General features: G+C 44.7%; 1 protein-coding gene across 1 annotated transcript in view; it reads left to right on the plus strand.

Moving 5' to 3' along the window:
• Positions 1–5,532: 5,532 nt before the first annotated feature.
• Positions 5,533–23,042, plus strand: part of ALMS1 (ALMS1 centrosome and basal body associated protein) — a 42,384-nt gene continuing 24,874 nt past the window's right edge. The window contains exons 1-4 of the mRNA XM_075849332.1: positions 5,533–5,559; positions 19,266–19,443; positions 19,526–19,649; positions 20,724–22,710. Coding sequence (XP_075705447.1) covers positions 5,533–5,559; positions 19,266–19,443; positions 19,526–19,649; positions 20,724–22,710 — 2,316 coding nt within the window. The remainder of the gene's footprint in view (positions 5,560–19,265; positions 19,444–19,525; positions 19,650–20,723; positions 22,711–23,042) is intronic.

The raw sequence follows: 23,042 nt of genomic DNA on the forward strand, positions 1-23,042 counted from the left end.
GCCAATCAGCGCCTTTCAACGACGCTAGCGGCACAATGGCGTTGTTCAGCCCCAGCGGACCTGGTTAGAAGAGAACAGGTCAACAGTTACAGGACGGCGTGGGGACTGGATCATAGTGAGTATGTAAAGGTTATTTTTTTCACTTAAAAGTGTGAGTGGCATTATCTACGGGGGAAGCTATATGTAGGGCAAAATCTAGAGCGGAGGCTATATGTAGGGCACTATCTATGGGGGAGTTATATGTGGGGCACTATCTACAGGGGGGAAATATGTGGGGCACTATCTACAGGGGGCTGTATGTGTTTACTATCTACAGTGTATGGTGCTATTATAATCAGGGACACAGTGTATGGTGTTATTATAATCAGGGACACAGTGTATGGTGCTATTATAATCAGGGACACAGTGTATAGTGTTATTATAATCAGGGACACAGTGTATGGTGCTATTATAATCAGGGACACAGTGTATGGTACTATTATAATCAGGGACACAGTGTATGGTGCTATTATAATCAGGGACACAGTGTATGGTGCTATTATAATCAGGGACACAGTGTATGGTGCTATTATAATCAGGGACACAGTGTATGGTGCTATTATAATCAGGGACACAGTGTATGGTGCTATTATAATCAGGGACACAGTGTATGGTGCTATTATAATCAGGGACACAGTGTATGGTGCTATTATAATCAGGGACACAGTGTATGGTGCTATTATAATCAGGGACACAGTGTACTTTTACTTTAGACCAAGTGGGCGTTGTACAGAGGAGTGCATGACGCTGACCAATCAGCATCATGCATGCCTCTCCATTCATTTACACTGCACTAGCGATATAGATATATCACTATGTGCAGCCTCATACACAAGCCCTAACATTACTACAGTGTCCTGATAATGAATACACATGAAATCCAGCCTGGACGTCATGTGTACTCACAATCCTGACACTTCTGACTCTTTTCTGTGAGATTCCAGCAAGTGAAACCAAATCTCGCGAGATCACGGAGCTAAACGAGATTTTGTTTCCGTTGCCGGAATCTCACAGAAAAGATTCAGAAGTGTCAGGATTCTGAGTACACATGACGTCCAGGCTGGATTTCATGTGTATTCATTATCAGGACACTGTAGTAATGTTAGGGCTTGTGTATGAGGCTGCACATAGTGATATATCTATATCGCTAGTGCAGTGTAAATGAATGGAGAGGCGTGCATGATGCTGATTGGTCAGCGTCATGCACTCCTCTGTACAACGCCCACTTGGTCTAAAGTAAAAGTACGCCCACTTGGGCATTAAGAAAGCTCATTAGCATAAACCAAAATCGCTCCTAACGTTGTGAAAAAAGATCGTTTTTTGAAATAAAAAGCATTACTGTCACCTACATTACAGCGCCGATCTCCTTATGTAGGAGACAGGGCACTTATAATGTGGTGACAGAGTCTCTTTATTACTAGGACCACTGTTATCTACATTACAGCGCCGATCTGCTTATATAGGAGACAGGGCACTTATAATGTGGTGACAGAGCCTCTTTATTACTAGGACCACTGTTATCTACATTACAGTGCCCATCACATCATGTAGGAGACAGGGCACTTATAATCTGGTGACAGAGTCCCTTTATTACTAGGACCACTGTTATCTACATTACAGCGCCGATCTGCTTATATAGGAGACAAGGGTACTTATAATCTGGTGACAGCCTCTTTATTACTAGGACCACTGTTATCTACATTACAGCGCCCATCACATCATGTAGGAGACAGGGCACTTATAATCTGGTGACAGAGTCCCTTTAATAACCTGTCACTGGGTTAATATCTTTATTAATTAAAAAAGTTTCTGGATATAAACGCTACAAGAACCGCAATAACAATGTATGAATATCTGGCGTATGAAATCACCATCTGGGTATGTTAATATTTTTAAAATGAAAGCCCAGTAAAAGTTATATTTTATATACAAACTCCAGATCTATCCTTTTTTCTTAATTATATACCAGCCATCATGTCTGAATATAACCCCCATCATCCCTGTAAATAACCCCTATCACTTCTGTATATACCAGCCTGGCTAGTATATACAGGTAAGATGGGGGTTATAATCAGGGATGATGGCTGGTATATAGAGGGATGATGGGGTTATATAAGGGGATGATGGCTGGTATATACAGGGATGATGGTGGTTATATGCAGGGCTGATGGGTAGTCCAGCCTTCATCCCTGCATTAACCCCCATCATCCTTGTATCCATTCATTATTGAGGAGGAGGGGTGCTTGCTCACCCTCTCTTCTAACACGCAGGCTTCTTCTGCTCCTCTCGGGCGGGCAGCGTTAGAGGTGTGCTCTGCTCTACCAGACGTGCCCAGCGGATGTCCCTGATTATAATAGTACCATACACTGTGTCCCTGATTATAATAGTACCATACACTGTGTCCCTGATTATAATAGCACCATACACTGTGTCCCTGATTATAATAGCACCATACACTGTGTCCCTGATTATAATAGCACCATACACTGTGTCCCTGATTATAATAGCACCATACACTGTGTCCCTGATTATAATAGCACCATACACTGTGTCCCACACACACAGAGCTCCCTGTAGATAGTGCCCCCATAGAGCCCCCTGCAGATAGTGCCCACCATAGATTCCACTGTAGATAGTACACACATACAGCCCCCTGTAGATAGTGGCCCACATATAGCCCCCTGTAGATAGTGCCCCACATATAGCCCCCTTTACATAGTGCCCCACATATAGCCCCCTGTAGATAGTGCCCCACATATAGCCCCCCTGTAGATAGTGCCCTACATATAGCCTCCCCTGTTGATAGTGCCCCACATATAGAGCCCCCTGTATATAGTGCCCCGCATATAGCTCCCCCATAGATAGTGCCCTACATATAGCCTACTCTGTAGATAGTGCCCTACATATAGCTCCCCTATAGTGCCCTACATATAGCTCCCCCTGTAGATAGTGCCCTACCTATAGCTCCCCCCGTAGATAGTGCCCTACATATAGCCTCCCCTGTAGATAGCGCCCTACATATAGCCTTCCCTGTAGATAGTGCCCCACATATAGCTCCCCCTGTAGATAGTGCCCTACATATAGCTCCCCCTGTAGATAGTGCCCTAGATATAGCCTCCCCTGTAGATAGTCCCCTACATAGAGCTCCCCCTGTAGATAGTGCCCTACATATAGCTCCCCCCATAGATAGTGCCCTACATATAGCGACCCCTGTATATAGTGCCCTACATATAGCTCCCCCTGTAGAAAGTGCCCGACATATAGTGCCCCCTGTAGATAGTGCCCCACATATAGCCCCCTGTAGATAGTGCCCCACATATAGCCCCCCTGTAGATAGTGCCCTACATATAGCCTCCCCTGTTGATAGTGCCCCACATATAGAGCCCCCTGTATATAGTGCCCCGCATATAGCTCCCCCATAGATAGTGCCCTACATATAGCCTACTCTGTAGATAGTGCCCTACATATAGCTCCCCTATAGATAGTGCCCTACATATAGCTCCCCCTGTAGATAGTGCCCTACCTATAGCTCCCCCCGTAGATAGTGCCCTACATATAGCCTCCCCTGTAGATAGTGCCCTACATATAGCCTTCCCTGTAGATAGTGCCCCACATATAGCTCCCCCTGTAGATAGTGCCCTACATATAGCTCCCCCTGTAGATAGTGCCCTAGATATAGCCTCCCCTGTAGATAGTCCCCTACATAGAGCTCCCCCTGTAGATAGTGCCCTACATATAGCTCCCCCCATAGATAGTGCCCTACATATAGCGACCCCTGTATATAGTGCCCTACATATAGCTCTCCCTGTAGATAGTGCCCTACATATAGCGCCCCCTGTAGATAGTGCCCTACATATAGTGCCCCCTGTAGATAGTGCCCTACATATAGCTCTCCGTGTAGATAGTGCCCTACATATAGCGCTCCCTGTAGATAGTGCCCTACATATAGTGCCCCCTGTAGATAGTGCCCTACATATAGCTCTCCCTGTAGATAGTGCCCTACATATAGCGCCCCCTGTAGATAGTGCCCTACATATAGCTCTCCCTGTAGATAGTGCTCTACATATAGCTCCCCCATGGATAGTGCTCTACATATAGCTCCCCCATGGATAGTGCTCTACATATAGCGCGCCCCTGTAGATAGTGCTCTACATATAGCTCCCCCATGGATAGTGCCCTACATATAGCGCCACCTGTAGATAGTGCCCTACATATAGCTCCCCCCTGTATATAGTGCCCTACATATAGCTCCCCCATGGATAGTGCTCTACATATAGCGCTCCCCTGTATATAGTGCCCCACATATAGCACCCCCATGGATAGTGCCCCACATATAGCTCCCCCATGGATAGTGCTCTACATATAGCGCTCCCCTGTAGATAGTGCCCTACATATAGCGACCCCTGTATATAGTGCCCCACATATAGCTCCCCCATGGATAGTGCTCTACATATAGCGCTGCCCTGTAGATAGTGCTCTACATATAGCGCCACCTGTATATAGTGCCCCACATATAGCTCCCCCATGGATAGTGCTCTACATATAGCGCTGCCCTGTAGATAATGCCACTCACATTTTTAAGTGGAAAAAACCACCTTTACATACTCACCTTGATCCCGTTCCCGCACCGTCCTGTAACTGCAGACCTGCAGGTCCGCTGGGGCTGAAGGACGCCACCGTGCCGCTAGCGTCGTTGAAAGGCGCTGATTGGGTGGGCATGTCATTCTGCTCTGCCAATCAGAGTCATTGTTGGACCATTCAGCGCTTATGCATGTTATACTACGGAGGATTGTGGATTCTAAACGACTCCATCAAAATCTATCACTGGTATATAATCAGAATGTGTCTCTTCAGTTGTAAACAAGCGTTAGCGGGGGGCCCCCCTGGGTTGGGGCCCCTCAGATATGTGTCCCCCCACCCCCCTGTGCTAGACCCCTCGCTGCGCCTCTGCAGACCAATACTCGTAGTGTAAAAACCAGAGGGTTGCTGGAGCGCAGCAGAAATAATTTGGTTTAAACGTATTCATTTTGAAACTCCCCTTTAAAACCCTGTGTTTGCCGCTGCGTCTGTCCTGGGTTATCCGGTATCTGCAGCGTTAGTTCCTGTGCTCTATGTACTGTCTCTGGGGTGAAGTTTTATACATGTAATACAGACTTCCTCCAGCAGATGCCGCTATCGTCCTCGGTGAGTAAAGGAATACATCTGCTCTATGCACCGCTCTATATGTTTTACCACAGTTGTCCGGTAGCTGGCGCTGATGTTCGTTGGAGGAAGCGCAGTACTGTCAGTCTCCGGCAGATGTCACCATCTCCTTCGTGGAAACAGAGCGTTGTAGCTGCGGCGCGGACGTTCCCCGGCAGGTGTCGCTGCGCTCCCTCCACTGTTCCCGCTCAGGCCCCCGGGCCGCGTCCATAGTAACGGCCGTATGTAAGCGGCGGGAGAGCGGAGATCCGGGCAGCAGACAGTGCGCAGGCGCTGGAGAGAGAGCCGGACATGGACAGAGAAGAGGCGGCTGCTGCGGTGAGCAGATACAATGTATCACTGTATTATTATTATTATTACTCTGCGTCATTATTGATACATTATAGCACTGCCTACTTTGTATTCTATCTACACCTATATACTGATATCACTGTATTACAGCTGTGTCTGCTCTACTGCACCTATAGATCCCTGTATATAATGATATCACTATTACAGCTGTCTGCTATACGGCACCTATATGCCCCTGTATATAACGGCAATACTGCACCTATAGATCCCTGTATATAACAGCACTGCATGCAATACTGCACCTATAGATCCTTGTATAGAATGATATCGTATATTACAGCACTGCCTGCTATACTACACATATAGATCCCTGTATATTACAGCACTGCCTGCTATACTGCACCTATAGATCCCTGTATATAATGATTTAGCTGTATATGACAGCACTGACTGCTATATTGCACCCATATGTCCCTGTATATAATGATTTAGCTGTATATGACAGCACTGTCTGCTATATTGCACCCATATGTCCCTGTATATACTGATATCACTGTATATTATGTGTTTCTGGTTTGGCATTAGGTTGCGTATACTGTCCAGTGCTTATAGACTCCTATATGTCCTGATATCATACGTGTGGGCATAGTGTTTAGGAGAGCAGTGAGACGTGGAGGCTGCTGCAATATACAGAGCATCAAAACCAGCAGACGGTGTATATAGGGGACCGGTATCTGTAACTGCAGCGCAGGCGGGGGCAGGTGGTGAGGGGGGGGGTAAATACTTCTGCACATTCAAGTTCTTTGTTTCTTATCGTTTGTTTCACATTAAAAAAAATAATGACCATGAAAGTGATCGTCGTGTTGTGTAAATCAGAGGGTACAAACCCCCAAAATCGATGAATTCCAGGTAGTAATGAAACAAAACCCGAAAAACACAGGTGAATAATGTCACAAGGCAATGGATATATTCTGCGATCCGGTGGGTTAATCCAATATATAACGAGGGTGTGTATAATATATAACGAGGGTGTGTATAATATATAACGAGGGTGTGTATAATATATAACGAGGGTGTGTATAATATATAACGAGGGTGTGTATAATATATAACGAGGGTGTATAATATATAACGAGGGTGTATAATATATAACGAGGGGGTGTATAATATATAACGAGGGGGTGTATAATATATAACGAGGGGGTGTATAATATATAACGAGGGGGTGTATAATATATAACGAGGGGGTGTATAATATATAACGAGGGGGTGTATAATATATAACGAGGGGGTGTATAATATATAACGAGGGGGTGTATAATATATAACGAGGGGGTGTATAATATATAACGAGGGGGTGTATAATATATAACGAGGGGGTGTATAATATATAACGAGGGGGTGTATAATATATAACGAGGGGGTGTATAATATATAACGAGGGGGTGTATAATATATAACGAGGGGGTGTATAATATATAACGAGGGGGTGTATAATATATAACGAGGGGGTGTATAATATATAACGAGGGGGTGTATAATATATAACGAGGGGGTGTATAATATATAACGAGGGGGTGTATAATATATAACGAGGGGGTGTATAATATATAACGAGGGGGTGTATAATATATAACGAGGGGGTGTATAATATATAACGAGGGGGTGTATAATATATAACGAGGGGGTGTATAATATATAACGAGGGGGTGTATAATATATAACGAGGGGGTGTATAATATATAACGAGGGGGTGTATAATATATAACGAGGGGGTGTATAATATATAACGAGGGGGTGTATAATATATAACGAGGGGGTGTATAATATATAACGAGGGGGTGTATAATATATAACGAGGGGGTGTATAATATATAACGAGGGTGTGTATAATATATAACGAGGGGGTGTATAATATATAACGAGGGTGTGTATAATATATAACGAGGGTGTGTATAATATATAACGAGGGTGTGTATAATATATAACGAGGGTGTGTATAATATATAACGAGGGGGTGTATAATATATAACGAGGGGGTGTATAATATATAACGAGGGTGTGTATAATATATAACGAGGGTGTGTATAATATATAACGAGGGTGTATAATATATAACGAGGGTGTGTATAACATATAACGAGGGTGTGTATAACATATAACGAGGGTGTGTATAACATATAACGAGGGTGTGTATAACATATAACGAGGGTGTGTATAACATATAACGAGGGTGTGTATAACATATATCGAGGGTGTGTATAACATATAACGAGGGGGTGTGTATAATATATAACGAGGGGGTGTGTATAATATATAACGAGGGGGTGTATAATATATAACGAGGGGGTGTATAATATATAACGAGGGGGTGTATAATATATAACGAGGGGGTGTATAATATATAACGAGGGGGTGTATAATATATAACGAGGGGGTGTATAATATATAACGAGGGGGTGTATAATATATAACGAGGGGGTGTATAATATATAACGAGGGGGTGTATAATATATAACGAGGGGGTGTATAATATATAACGAGGGGGTGTATAATATATAACGAGGGGGTGTATAATATATAACGAGGGGGTGTATAATATATAACGAGGGGGTGTATAATATATAACGAGGGGGTGTATAATATATAACGAGGGGGTGTATAATATATAACGAGGGGGTGTATAATATATAACGAGGGGGTGTATAACATATAACGAGGGGGTGTATAACATATAACGAGGGGGTGTATAACATATAACGAGGGGGTGTATAACATATAACGAGGGGGTGTATAACATATAACGAGGGGGTGTATAACATATAACGAGGGGGTGTATAACATATAACGAGGGGGTGTATAACATATAACGAGGGGGTGTATAACATATAACGAGGGGGTGTATAACATATAACGAGGGGGTGTATAACATATAACGAGGGGGTGTATAACATATAACGAGGGGGTGTATAACATATAACGAGGGGGTGTATAATATATAACGAGGGGGTGTATAATATATAACGAGGGGGTGTATAATATATAACGAGGGGGTGTATAATATATAACGAGGGGGTGTATAATATATAACGAGGGGGTGTATAATATATAACGAGGGGGTGTATAATATATAACGAGGGTGTGTATAATATATAATGAGGGTGTATATAATGAGGGTGTATATAATGAGGGTGTATAATATATAATGAGGGTGTGTATAATATATAATGAGGGTGTATAATATATAACGAGGGTGTGTATAATATATAATGAGGATGTATAATATATAACGAGGGTGTGTATAATATATAACGAGGGTGTGTATAATATATAACGAGGGTGTGTATAATATATAATGAGGGTGTATATAATGAGGGTGTGTAATATATAATGAGGGTGTGTAATATATAATGAGGGTGTGTATAATATATAACGAGGGTGTATATAATGAGGGTGTATAATATATAACGAGGGTGTGTATAATATATAACGAGGGTGTGTATAATATATAATGAGGGTGTATAATATATAATGAGGGTGTGTATAATATATAACGAGGGTGTGTATAATATATAATGGGTGTGTATAATATATAATGAGGGTGTGTATAATATATAATGAGGGTGTATAATATATAATGAGGGTGTATAATATATAATGAGGGTGTGTATAATATATAATGAGGGTGTATAATATATAATGAGGGTGTGTATAATATATAATGAGGGTGTATAATATATAACGAGTGTGTGTATAATATATAACGAGGGTGTGTATAATATATAATGAGGGTGTATATAATGAGGGTGTGTAATATATAATGAGGGTGTGTAATATATAACGAGGGTGTATATAATGAGGGTGTATAATATATAACGAGGGTGTGTATAATATATAATGAGGGTGTATAATATATAACGAGGGGGTGTATAATATATAACGAGGGGGTGTATAATATATAACGAGGGGGTGTATAATATATAACGAGGGGGTGTATAATATATAACGAGGGGGTGTATAATATATAACGAGGGGGTGTATAATATATAACGAGGGGGTGTATAATATATAACGAGGGGGTGTATAATATATAACGAGGGGGTGTATAATATATAACGAGGGGGTGTATAATATATAACGAGGGTGTATGATCTATAACGAGGGCGTGTACAATGTAGAGCGAGGGCGTGTATAATGTATAACGAGAGGGGGCCGGTGTAGGTGACGAGGCGTTACATGTATAACGAGAGGGGGCCGGTGTAGGTGACGAGGCGTTACATGTATAACGAGAGGGGGCCGGTGTCGGTGACGAGGCGTTACATGTATAACGAGAGGGGGCGGGTGTCGGTGACGAGGCGTTACATGTATAACGAGAGGGGGCCGGTGTCGGTGACTAGGTGTTACATGTATAACGAGAGGGGGCCGGTGTCGGTGACTAGGTGTTACATGTATAACGAGAGGGGGCGGGTGTAGGTGACGAGGTGTTACATGTATAACGAGAGGGGGCCGGTGTCGGTGACGAGGCGTTACATGTATAACGAGAGGGGGCCGGTGTAGGTGACGAGGCGTTACATGTATAACGAGAGGGGGCCGGTGTAGGTGACGAGGCGTTACATGTATAACGAGAGGGGGCCGGTGTCGGTGACGAGGCGTTACATGTATAACGAGAGGGGGCCGGTGTCGGTGACGAGGCGTTACATGTATAACGAGAGGGGGCCGGTGTAGGCGACGAGGTGTTACATGTATAACGAGAGGGGGCCGGTGTCGGCGACTAGGTGTTACATGTATAACGAGAGGGGGCCGGTGTCGGCGACTAGGTGTTACATGTATAACGAGAGGGGGCCGGTGTAGGTGACGAGGTGTTACATGTATAACGAGAGGGGGCCGGTGTCGGCGACGAGGTGTTGCATGTATAACGAGAGGGGGCCGGTGTGGGCGACGAGGTGTTGCATGTATAACGAGAGGGGGCCGGTGTGGGCGACGAGGTGTTGCATGTATAACGAGAGGGGGCCGGTGTGGGCGACGAGGTGTTGCATGTATAACGAGAGGGGGCCGGTGTGGGCGACGAGGTGTTGCATGTATAACGAGAGGGGGCCGGTGTGGGCGACGAGGTGTTGCATGTATAACGAGAGGGGGCCGGTGTGGGCGACGAGGTGTTGCATGTATAACGAGAGGGGGCCGGTGTGGGCGACGAGGTGTTGCATGTATAACGAGAGGGGGCCGGTGTGGGCGACGAGGTGTTACATGTATAACGAGAGGGGGCCGGTGTGGGCGACGAGGTGTTACATGTATAACGAGAGGGGGCCGGTGTGGGCGACGAGGTGTTACATGTATAACGAGAGGGGGCCGGTGTGGGCGACGAGGTGTTACATGTATAACGAGAGGGGGCCGGTGTGGGCGACGAGGTGTTACATGTATAACGAGAGGGGGCCGGTGTGGGCGACGAGGTGTTACATGTATAACGAGAGGGGGCCGGTGTGGGCGACGAGGTGTTACATGTATAACGAGAGGGGGCCGGTGTGGGCGACGAGGTGTTACATGTATAACGAGAGGGGGCCGGTGTGGGCGACGAGGTGTTACATGTATAACGAGAGGGGGCCGGTGTGGGCGACGAGGTGTTACATGTATAACGAGAGGGGGCCGGTGTGGGCGACGAGGTGTTACATGTATAACGAGAGGGGGCCGGTGTGGGCGACGAGGTGTTACATGTATAACGAGAGGGGGCCGGTGTGGGCGACGAGGTGTTACATGTATAACGAGAGGGGGCCGGTGTGGGCGACGAGGTGTTACATGTATAACGAGAGGGGGCCGGTGTAGGCGACGAGGTGTTACATGTATAACGAGAGGGGGCCGGTGTAGGCGACGAGGTGTTACATGTATAACGAGAGGGGGCCGGTGTAGGCGACGAGGTGTTACATGTATAACGAGAGGGGGCCGGTGTAGGCGACGAGGTGTTACATGTATAACGAGAGGGGGCCGGTGTAGGCGACGAGGTGTTACATGTATAACGAGAGGGGGCCGGTGTGGGCGACGAGGTGTTACATGTATAACGAGAGGGGGCCGGTGTAGGCGACGAGGTGTTACATGTATAACGAGAGGGGGCCGGTGTAGGCGACGAGGTGTTACATGTATAACGAGAGGGGGCCGGTGTAGGTGACGAGGTGTTACATGTATAACGAGAGGGGGCCGGTGTAGGTGATGAGGTGTTACATGTATAACGAGAGGGGGCCGGTGTAGGTGATGAGGTGTTACATGTATAATGAGAGGGGGCGGGTGTCGGTTTCTGTGTTTTCTTTCTGTACCTGGTAATTAACCTGCAGGGATTTCCTAATGATGAGCTGTGCACCGGAGAGAACTCCCAGCGGGGGGCGCCATCTGTTCAGCCTGTATCCCAGCGACTGCGGCATCTTCACCCTGTATATTCTCATTACTATAGAGAAGTGTAATAGAGACTCACCTGCAGTCCCATGTAACACCACAGATAACACGGAGTACAGATAATGTATTATCATTGTGTTATCTGTGGTGTTACATAGGACTGCAGGTAAAGTATAAGATGTGTGGATCTCATGTCTGATCACAGTGTAATTATATTATATATCAGTGATGTCAGTAACAGGGGGCGGGGCTGTGACAACCTCTCATACATGATATACAGGCTGGTTGTCAGTAGTAATAGATGAATAGCTGTTACTGTATATAAGATGTGTGGATCTCATGTCTGATCACAGTGTAATTATATTATATATCAGTGATGTCAGTAACAGGGGGCGGGGCTGTGACAACCTCTCACACATGATATACAGGCTGGTTGTCAGTAGTAATAGATGAATAGCTGTTACTGTATATAAGATGTGTGGATCTCATGTCTGATCACATGTAATTATATTATATATCAGTGATGTCAGTAACAGGGGGCGGAGCTGTGACAACCTCTCACACATGATATACAGGCTGGTTGTCAGTAGTAATAGATGAATAGCTGTTACCGTATATAAGATGTGTGGATCTCATGTCTGATCACAATGTAATTATATTATATATCAGTGATGTCAGTAACAGGGGGCGGAGCTGTGACAACCTCTCACACATGATATACAGGCTGGTTGTCAGTAGTAATAGATGAATAGCTGTTACCGTATATAAGATGTGTGGATCTCATGTCTGATCACAATGTAATTATATAATATATCAGTGATGTCAGTAACAGGGGGCGGGGCTGTGACAACCTCTCACACATGATATACAGGCTGGTTGTCAGTAGTAATAGATGAATAGCTGTGACTGTATATAAGATGTGTGGATCTCATGTCTGATCATAGTGTAATTATATTATATATCAGTGATGTCAGTAACAGGGGGCGGGGCTGTGACAACCTCTCATACATGATATACAGGCTGGTTGTCAGTAGTAATAGATGAATAGCTGTTACTGTATATAAGATGTGTGGATCTCATGTCTGATCACAATGTAATTATATTATATCTCAGTGATGTCAGTAACAGGGGGCGGGGCTGTGACAACCTCTCACACATGATATACAGGCTGGTTGTCAGTAGTAATAGATGAATAGCTGTTACTGTATATAAGATGTGTGGATCTCATGTCTGATCACAGTGTAATTATATTATATATCAGTGATGTCAGTAACTGGGGGCGGGGCTGTGACAACCTCTCACACATGATATACAGGCTGGTTGTCAGTAGTAATAGATGAATAGCTGTTACTGTATATAAGATGTGTGGATCTCATGTCTGATCACATGTAATTATATTATATATCAGTGATGTCAGTAACAGGGGGCGGGGCTGTGACAACCTCTCACACATGATATACAGGCTGGTTGTCAGTAGTAATAGATGAATAGCTGTTACTGTATATAAGATGTGTGGATCTCATGTCTGATCACAATGTAATTATATTATATATCAGTGATGTCAGTAACAGGGGGCGGGGCTGTGACAACCTCTCACACATGATATACAGGCTGGTTGTCAGTAGTAATAGATGAATAGCTGTTACTGTATATAAGATGTGTGGATCTCATGTCTGATCACAATGTAATTATATTATATATCAGTGATGTCAGTAACAGGGGGCGGGGCTGTGACAACCTCTCACACATGATATACAGGCTGGTTGTCAGTAGTAATAGATGAATAGCTGTTACTGTATATAAGATGTGTGGATCTCATGTCTGATCACAGTGTAATTATATTATATATCAGTGATGTCAGTAACAGGGGGCGGGGCTGTGACAACCTCTCACACACGATATACAGGCTGGTTGTCAGTAGTAATAGATGAATAGCTGTTACTGTATATAAGATGTGTGGATCTCATGTCTGATCACAATGTAATTATATTATATATCAGTGATATCAGTAACAGGGGGCGGAGCTGTGACAACCTCTCACACATGGTATACAGGCTGGTTGTCAGTAGTAATAGATGAATAGCTGTTACTGTATATAAGATGTGTGGATCTCCTGTCTGATCACAGTGTAATTATATTATATATCAGTAACAGGGGGCGGGGCTGTGACAACCTCTCACACATGATATACAGGCTGGTTGTCAGTAGTAATAGATGAATAGCTGTTACTGTATATAAGATGTGTGGATCTCATGTCTGATCACAATGTAATTATATAATATATCAGTGATGTCAGTAACAGGGGGCGGGGCTGTGACAACCTCTCACACATGATATACAGGCTGGTTGTCAGTAGTAATAGATGAATAGCTGTTACTGTATATAAGATGTGCGGATCTCATGTCTGATCATAGTGTAATTATATTATATATCAGTGATGTCAGTAACAGGGGGCGGGGCTGTGACAACCTCTCACACATGATATACAGGCTGGTTGTCAGTAGTAATAGATGAATAGCTGTTACTGTATATAAGATGTGAGGATCTCATGTCTGATCACAGTGTAATTATATTATATATCAGTGATGTCAGTAACAGGGGGCGGGGCTGTGACAACCTCTCACACATGATATACAGGCTGGTTGTCAGTAGTAATAGATGAATAGCTGTCACTGTATATAAGATGTGTGGATCTCATGTCTGATCACAGTGTAATTATATTATATATCAGTAATGTCAGTAACAGGGGGCGGGGCTGTGACAACCTCTCACACATGATATACAGGCTGGTTGTCAGTAGTAATAGATGAATAGCTGTTACTGTATATAAGATGTGTGGATCTCATGTCTGATCACAATGTAATTATATTATATATCAGTGATGTCAGTAACAGGGGGCGGGGCTGTGACAACCTCTCACACATGATATACAGGCTGGTTGTCAGTAGTAATAGATGAATAGCTGTTACTGTATATAAGATGTGTGGATCTCATGTCTAATCACAATGTAATTATATTATATATCAGTGATGTCAGTAACAGGGGGCGGGGCTGTGACAACCTCTCACACATGATATACAGGCTGGTTGTCAGTAACAGGGGGCGGAGCTGTGACAACCTCTCACACATGATATACAGGCTGGCTGTCAGTAGTAATAGATGAATAGCTGTTACTGTATATAAGATGTGTGGATCTCATGTCTGATCACAGTGTAATTATATTATATATCAGTGATGTAAGTAACAGGGGGCGGGGCTGTGACAACCTCTCACACATGATATACAGGCTGGTTGTCAGTAGTAATAGATGAATAGCTGTGACTGTATATAAGATGTGTGGATCTCATGTCTGATCACAGTGTAATTATATTATATATCAGTGATGTCAGTAACAGGGGGCGGGGCTGTGACAACCTCTCACACATGATATACAGGCTGGTAGTCAGTAGTAATAGATGAATAGCTGTTACTGTATATAAGATGTGTGGATCTCATGTCTGATCACGTGTAATTATATTATATATCAGTGATGTCAGTAACTGGGGGCGGGGCTGTGACAACCTCTCACACATGATATACAGGCTGGTTGTCAGTAGTAATAGATGAATAGCTGTTACTGTATATAAGATGTGTGGATCTCATGTCTGATCACATGTAATTATATTATATATCAGTGATGTCAGTAACAGGGGGCGGGGCTGTGACAACCTCTCACACATGATATACAGGCTGGTTGTCAGTAGTAATAGATGAATAGCTGTTACTGTATATAAGATGTGTGGATCTCATGTCTGATCACAATGTAATTATATTATATATCAGTGATGTCAGTAACAGGGGGCGGGGCTGTGACAACCTCTCACACATGATATACAGGCTGGTTGTCAGTAGTAATAGATGAATAGCTGTTACTGTATATAAGATGTGTGGATCTCATGTCTGATCACAATGTAATTATATTATATATCAGTGATGTCAGTAACAGGGGGCGGGGCTGTGACAACCTCTCACACATGATATACAGGCTGGTTGTCAGTAGTAATAGATGAATAGCTGTTACTGTATATAAGATGTGTGGATCTCATGTCTGATCACAGTGTAATTATATTATATATCAGTGATGTCAGTAACAGGGGGCGGGGCTGTGACAACCTCTCACACACGATATACAGGCTGGTTGTCAGTAGTAATAGATGAATAGCTGTTACTGTATATAAGATGTGTGGATCTCATGTCTGATCACAATGTAATTATATTATATATCAGTGATATCAGTAACAGGGGGCGGAGCTGTGACAACCTCTCACACATGGTATACAGGCTGGTTGTCAGTAGTAATAGATGAATAGCTGTTACTGTATATAAGATGTGTGGATCTCCTGTCTGATCACAGTGTAATTATATTATATATCAGTAACAGGGGGCGGGGCTGTGACAACCTCTCACACATGATATACAGGCTGGTTGTCAGTAGTAATAGATGAATAGCTGTTACTGTATATAAGATGTGTGGATCTCATGTCTGATCACAATGTAATTATATAATATATCAGTGATGTCAGTAACAGGGGGCGGGGCTGTGACAACCTCTCACACATGATATACAGGCTGGTTGTCAGTAGTAATAGATGAATAGCTGTTACTGTATATAAGATGTGCGGATCTCATGTCTGATCATAGTGTAATTATATTATATATCAGTGATGTCAGTAACAGGGGGCGGGGCTGTGACAACCTCTCACACATGATATACAGGCTGGTTGTCAGTAGTAATAGATGAATAGCTGTTACTGTATATAAGATGTGAGGATCTCATGTCTGATCACAGTGTAATTATATTATATATCAGTGATGTCAGTAACAGGGGGCGGGGCTGTGACAACCTCTCACACATGATATACAGGCTGGTTGTCAGTAGTAATAGATGAATAGCTGTCACTGTATATAAGATGTGTGGATCTCATGTCTGATCACAGTGTAATTATATTATATATCAGTAATGTCAGTAACAGGGGGCGGGGCTGTGACAACCTCTCACACATGATATACAGGCTGGTTGTCAGTAGTAATAGATGAATAGCTGTTACTGTATATAAGATGTGTGGATCTCATGTCTGATCACAATGTAATTATATTATATATCAGTGATGTCAGTAACAGGGGGCGGGGCTGTGACAACCTCTCACACATGATATACAGGCTGGTTGTCAGTAGTAATAGATGAATAGCTGTTACTGTATATAAGATGTGTGGATCTCATGTCTAATCACAATGTAATTATATTATATATCAGTGATGTCAGTAACAGGGGGCGGGGCTGTGACAACCTCTCACACATGATATACAGGCTGGTTGTCAGTAACAGGGGGCGGAGCTGTGACAACCTCTCACACATGATATACAGGCTGGCTGTCAGTAGTAATAGATGAATAGCTGTTACTGTATATAAGATGTGTGGATCTCATGTCTGATCACAGTGTAATTATATTATATATCAGTGATGTAAGTAACAGGGGGCGGGGCTGTGACAACCTCTCACACATGATATACAGGCTGGTTGTCAGTAGTAATAGATGAATAGCTGTGACTGTATATAAGATGTGTGGATCTCATGTCTGATCACAGTGTAATTATATTATATATCAGTGATGTCAGTAACAGGGGGCGGGGCTGTGACAACCTCTCACACATGATATACAGGCTGGTAGTCAGTAGTAATAGATGAATAGCTGTTACTGTATATAAGATGTGTGGATCTCATGTCTGATCACATGTAATTATATTATATATCAGTGATGTCAGTAACAGGGGGCGGGGCTGTGACAACCTCTCATACATGATATACAGGCTGGTTGTCAGTAGTAATAGATGAATAGCTGTTACTGTATATAATATGTGTGGATCTCATGTCTGATCACAATGTAATTATATTATATATCAGTGATGTCAGTAACAGGGGGCGGGGCTGTGACAACCTCTCACACATGATATACAGGCTGGTTGTCAGTAGTAATAGATGAATAGCTGTTACTGTATATAAGATGTGTGGATCTCATGTCTGATCACATGTAATTATATTATATATCAGTGATGTCAGTAACAGGGGGCGGGGCTGTGACAACCTCTCACACATGATACACAGGCTGGTTGTCAGTAGTAATAGATGAATGAGATGTGTGGATCTCATGAATGTCTTATGGCCGCTCCGGTATTACGGGGGGTAATTAACAATATATAGGGGATGTATATAATGTTCGGGGGCAGCGTGGCGGTTGGGGACGAGGGTCGGTTCGCACTGTTCGGCGTCCGCTGTAGATCTGACAATTTTCCTACGTCTCATCTGCCGTACGACGACGGATCCAAAATGATCTTCTCTGCTAATTGAATTTGAAGAAAACCTCTTGTTAATGATTTGCGCTGTGTCTGGCGGATGTCGCGGCGCCGCGGCTGCCGTTCTTATTATTCCTCGTGACTCATTAATGTGACTTTTCTGGCAGCTGTTTTTTTTTTTTCTTCTCTTAGAATTTATTATAGATTTGATGATTTTTTTTATCTGAACGTCGGTTATGTCACATCGAAGAACAAAAGCCCTCGCTGCGCCCGCGGTTAACGAGCTCCTGTAAATAGCCGCGCACGTCTCTGACACGGGATGTTATTTGTGGGGCTCTTGATTAAAATAGAAAAAAAATTATGTTTTTAAAATTGTATTTTACATTTATCTGAAATCCTTAATTTGCTGACGCTGGAGCCGGCGTCACTTCTTTTGTTTTTACATAACACGTAGCGACGCTGTGAATGGCGCTTCTTCCGGCGTCCCGTCCTCTCCAGAACGTTGGTGTCACATTTAGTTAATCGGACGGGTTACGTCACTCTGATCTGTGCTCACCGGTAGAACATCCGGCCTCACACAAGGGACAATGTATGTAAACTAATCACAGGGGGAAAATGGCGCTGTCACCCCTAGCAACCAATCAGATTCCAGCGTTCATTTTTCCTGCTCAGATTAGAACATGAAAGCACTGCTCTGATTGGTTGCTATGGGCAACTCTTACTTTTCTCTGCACTATAAAAAAGATTCCTATTGAGTTTTTGTCACCCATAGCAACCAATCAGATCGCAGCTTTCTTTCAGTGCAGTCTAGAAATCGAAAGCAGTTTTCTGATTAGTTGTTATTGATCACCAGATATAGACGCCGTTCCACTTGTCCTACACTCCACGACATATATATATATACCGATCAGCCGGGACATTCACCACTGGTCGAGGCCCGGCCTCCATAAACCTCCAGGGACCGGACTTGTGTGATATATTGTGTTAGGTGTTGACTCATCTCTCGTGTTGAATGTCTCATCCAGGCGGCCCAGTCGTGGTACCAGCTCCCGGCGGAGGAGGACGCCAGCGTTGCGATGCCCACGCTTAGTGAGACGGTCGCCGGTGCGGAGCGCACAGACTTCTCCAGCATGGAGGAGGGAACGCTGCTCTCCGAGACCGACCTGAGGAAAGACGTCTCTGCCGGACGGACGCGACATCTGGGTATGGAGCTAATAAATGGCCGCTCCGTCCTGAGGAGCGAATACCTGGAGACGCTGATGGTTGTCCTGTGTTTATATGACAGAGATCCAGGACAGCCGCCTGTCACCCTGCCTGCCCCTGCTGCCCGCCGACTCCACCCCAGGACAACGCTTCTTTGAAGACACTTTGTTCCAGAAGTCCGAGGTGGACGACTTTGCTCCTCTAAGGTACGATTATCGCTCCCCGTGCCTTTAACCAGCGCAGTCCACGAGACCTAAATATCATGAACACACAGACCGGGGTCATGAGAAGCGGGAAAACCTACAGAACTGGGCAGAAGGCCGAGACCGTCCCCTCACTTACTTAATTTGTAGTCGAAATGAGATGAAAAAAAACATGGCCGCTTTCTTCCGGAAATCACACCACTCTTGTCCATGGGTTGTGTCTGGTATTGCAGCTTAGCCCCATTCATTTGAATGCTGCAGTACCAGACAGAGCCATGTAGAAGAGTGGCGCTGTTTCTGGAAGAAAGGCGTCCAGTGTTCTGACACCAGGAGCTTCTTGGGTTTTGTTCTTCGCAGCAGTCTCTTGGGGTCGTTTTATGGTTATCCGGAGGGTTTTACATGTTGTGTTTGTACCGCTCAGACCCAGATGATTGAGACAGGAAGGACGGACGTGAACTCTGTAAGGAGCGCAGCGTTATGTTCTCCTGTAAGTCCTTTAATCTGATGGTGCAGGAACATCTTTTGGTGGACACGGCTGTAACGGAGGGTGGAGGAGTACAAGTGGCAGGAGGGAGCGCGAAGTACAGGGTGGAGGAACTAAATCCTGATGAACTACATACTTGGTGTTGACGGCTTTTATCTCATTTTTTAATGTTTTCTGCTTTTTTTTCAGCCTGATAGAGAGGGACAAGTGTGCCCACCTCTTCTATGGGGCAAACGGGCATCATGGGACTCTAATTCTCCCACTAGGTGATTATCCCAGAGGTGGGACCCGCACCTATAAGGCATCTATATCCCAGTACTAAATGGAAGGGTAGTCCGTGACTTCTGCACAGTACTGTACACAGCAGAAGGTCCTACATAGGGGGGTTGAGTGAGTTATTGGGGTTTTCCGGGCTTAAATAAATGTGGAAGCGATGATGTGCCGTACATTGTGTCATAACCCCTGTGACCAGTGATTGACCGGAGGGGTCACGGAATGGTGGGGGGACCATTGATCGGCAGCGCTGGGGCTACAGGGGGTATACAAGGTTAGTATGTCGTCTCGTGTGACCGTTGTCCTTTGTATCACTCCAGAGCTTCACTAGATGTGTCAGAGTTTCCAGGACCTCCATCAAAGTCGTTGCAGATGAGTGACGCGGTGGAGCTGGCCAGTAAGGAGATCACCATGGACCAAGAGGAAAAGAGCGTCTCTCTGTCCCAGCATTACTTGGCAACCGCCCTGGATGATACCAGAGATGGTGACGGGCTTCTGTATCTGTCACAGCACCCAGCGTCTTCTAGCCATGGAGAAAAAGAGGACAATGAGCCGGAGTCCGAGGTCTTGAAGTGGACGTCATCTACGGACGTTATTCAACCTGTAGTAGAGGGGATGGGGAAGGAGCTCAGACGTGAAGATGGGGCTTTCTTAAGCAGCCGAGTTCCTGCCCCGGTGTTGTTGGAGCTGTTGGAGAAAGAAGTGGGCATGTCAAGTAGTAGTGGAAGGTCCTCAAGATGTTCCTCAATATCTGCCTCTGCCGGTGGATCGGAGAAAGTTAATGGAATGAAACCGCAGGAACCTGACCCAGAACACCAGAACTCAGAGGCCGGTTTGCACTTGGATCCCAGGACAACTTCCATGCAATCATTAGAAGAGTCATTTAGAGACTCCAGTGAAATAGACTTTTTAAAGGATGTTGAGAGAGAAACAGAAGATCCGAATGAATTTCGTCAAATAAACCAGTCTGGGATTACCCTACGACCGTCATTTCCACCATTTAAAGAAGCCCTCCGCAAGCAGCTCTGCTCCGAAATCCAGCAGCGTTTCCAGGAGAGGGACGTGTTAGTGTTAGAAGATAGCAGGAAAGAGGCCACTGGTCCGAAGATCACACCTGTTCTCGGCAAAACCTCTACCGAAACGCCCAACAAGGTTGATGACACAGTGGTGGAAGTCCACGTAAGGGATGAGCTGAGTATGTCATCTCGTTGTAGCATAGAACGTGGCCATAAAGACACTGAGATTTCACACACCGGAAACACTCCTGAGGATGATGGGGCTTCCTTCATCGGCAGGTTACCTCATCCTATTTCGCAGTCGACACCCGGAACATTTACAATGAATCGGAAACCTCTGTCCGGTAGAATACAGCAAATCAAAGCCAAACTGACCGGTTCCGATATGTCGTTAAATGAAGAGCCTTCCCTGGAGTCTTCTCCCCATAATGTAGCACCTGCTGCTGTGCCCCAGTCTATGCAGAGCAGCCAAGGATACCCCGAGAGCAGTGACTCTCAGAGATCGTTGTCTCCACAAAGAAGGAGAATTCAGTCTCTACCAAGTCTAAATTATATTGAAAAGGTCGGAGCTTGGGATACCAACCAGTCATTTGATGCTTTGGTTCTGCGTGGTTTAACTGGCGTGTCTCCTAAAAAGTTAGCATATAACGCCGTGGCTGATTCCTTAAACCGCCTGCTCTCCCGAGAGACAAGTGCCACCGCTCCGAAGTCAGGACTCTCAGCCTCATTTAAAGCCACGTCCTCTATGACCAATCTGAACGTGGCAGAGAGAGAGTCTTCCACCATCACCAGATCTCAGTCTTACAACTCGGTGTTACCCGACACGGGTGAAAACCAATATGGAAATCAAACCGAAGGAGAAGATCATGAGACAACCAAGACCGAAACCTCACAGTCCCATGTCTCTTCGAGACGTTCCTCCTCCACCAGGGATAACGCTCGTAAGTGGGTGGAAAAAACCACTACAGGTTCAAGTGCTGGAAGGCATGACCGTCCTGACGAGGAAACATCTTCAGAATTTAAGGACCATTCACAACGGGGACAAGAAAAGGCGTTTGATAAGACGGCGGAGAGTCCGAGACACAACTTTGTAACAATGGATCCATTCAGTGATGTTTCTTTTGATCCAGATTACGCCAATAGCTCTCAATCCAGTAACCAAGAGAAGATTCTCCGGGAGTCTCCGGCTTCCGCAAAGCCTGACCTGACCGGGGGAGGAGGAAATGACAACTGGGTACCTACTGAAGAGACCTCGGGGAAGGAGGAGCTCGACATAGAAGAAAGAATACCGGTAAGTACTAAATTGTGCCACAGTCCTCCTTATGGCAATTGGTTCTCCAATTTGAACAATCGCTACTTGTTAGAAGGGTTTCTTGACAATAAATTGACCACAAAGTTTTCCCCTGCTGGGACCCCCAGCGACCACATGTGGGGAAACCTGGCATTAAGTGTTCAGTTTCTCTGCAGCGCCACCACAGGAGCAATGAAGTATTACACAATGTCCATTCATATCAATGTGTTGTCTGTGTAATACAGGACAGGTCCTCCAGAGTGAGAGACGCTCTATGTAACCACTCTGGCCAAGAGAGGAGGATCCTGAACAGAGGGTCCCCCTTTATTACC

Source organism: Rhinoderma darwinii, unplaced genomic scaffold, assembly GCF_050947455.1.
Source record: "Rhinoderma darwinii isolate aRhiDar2 unplaced genomic scaffold, aRhiDar2.hap1 Scaffold_736, whole genome shotgun sequence".
NCBI lineage: Eukaryota > Metazoa > Chordata > Amphibia > Anura > Rhinodermatidae > Rhinoderma > Rhinoderma darwinii.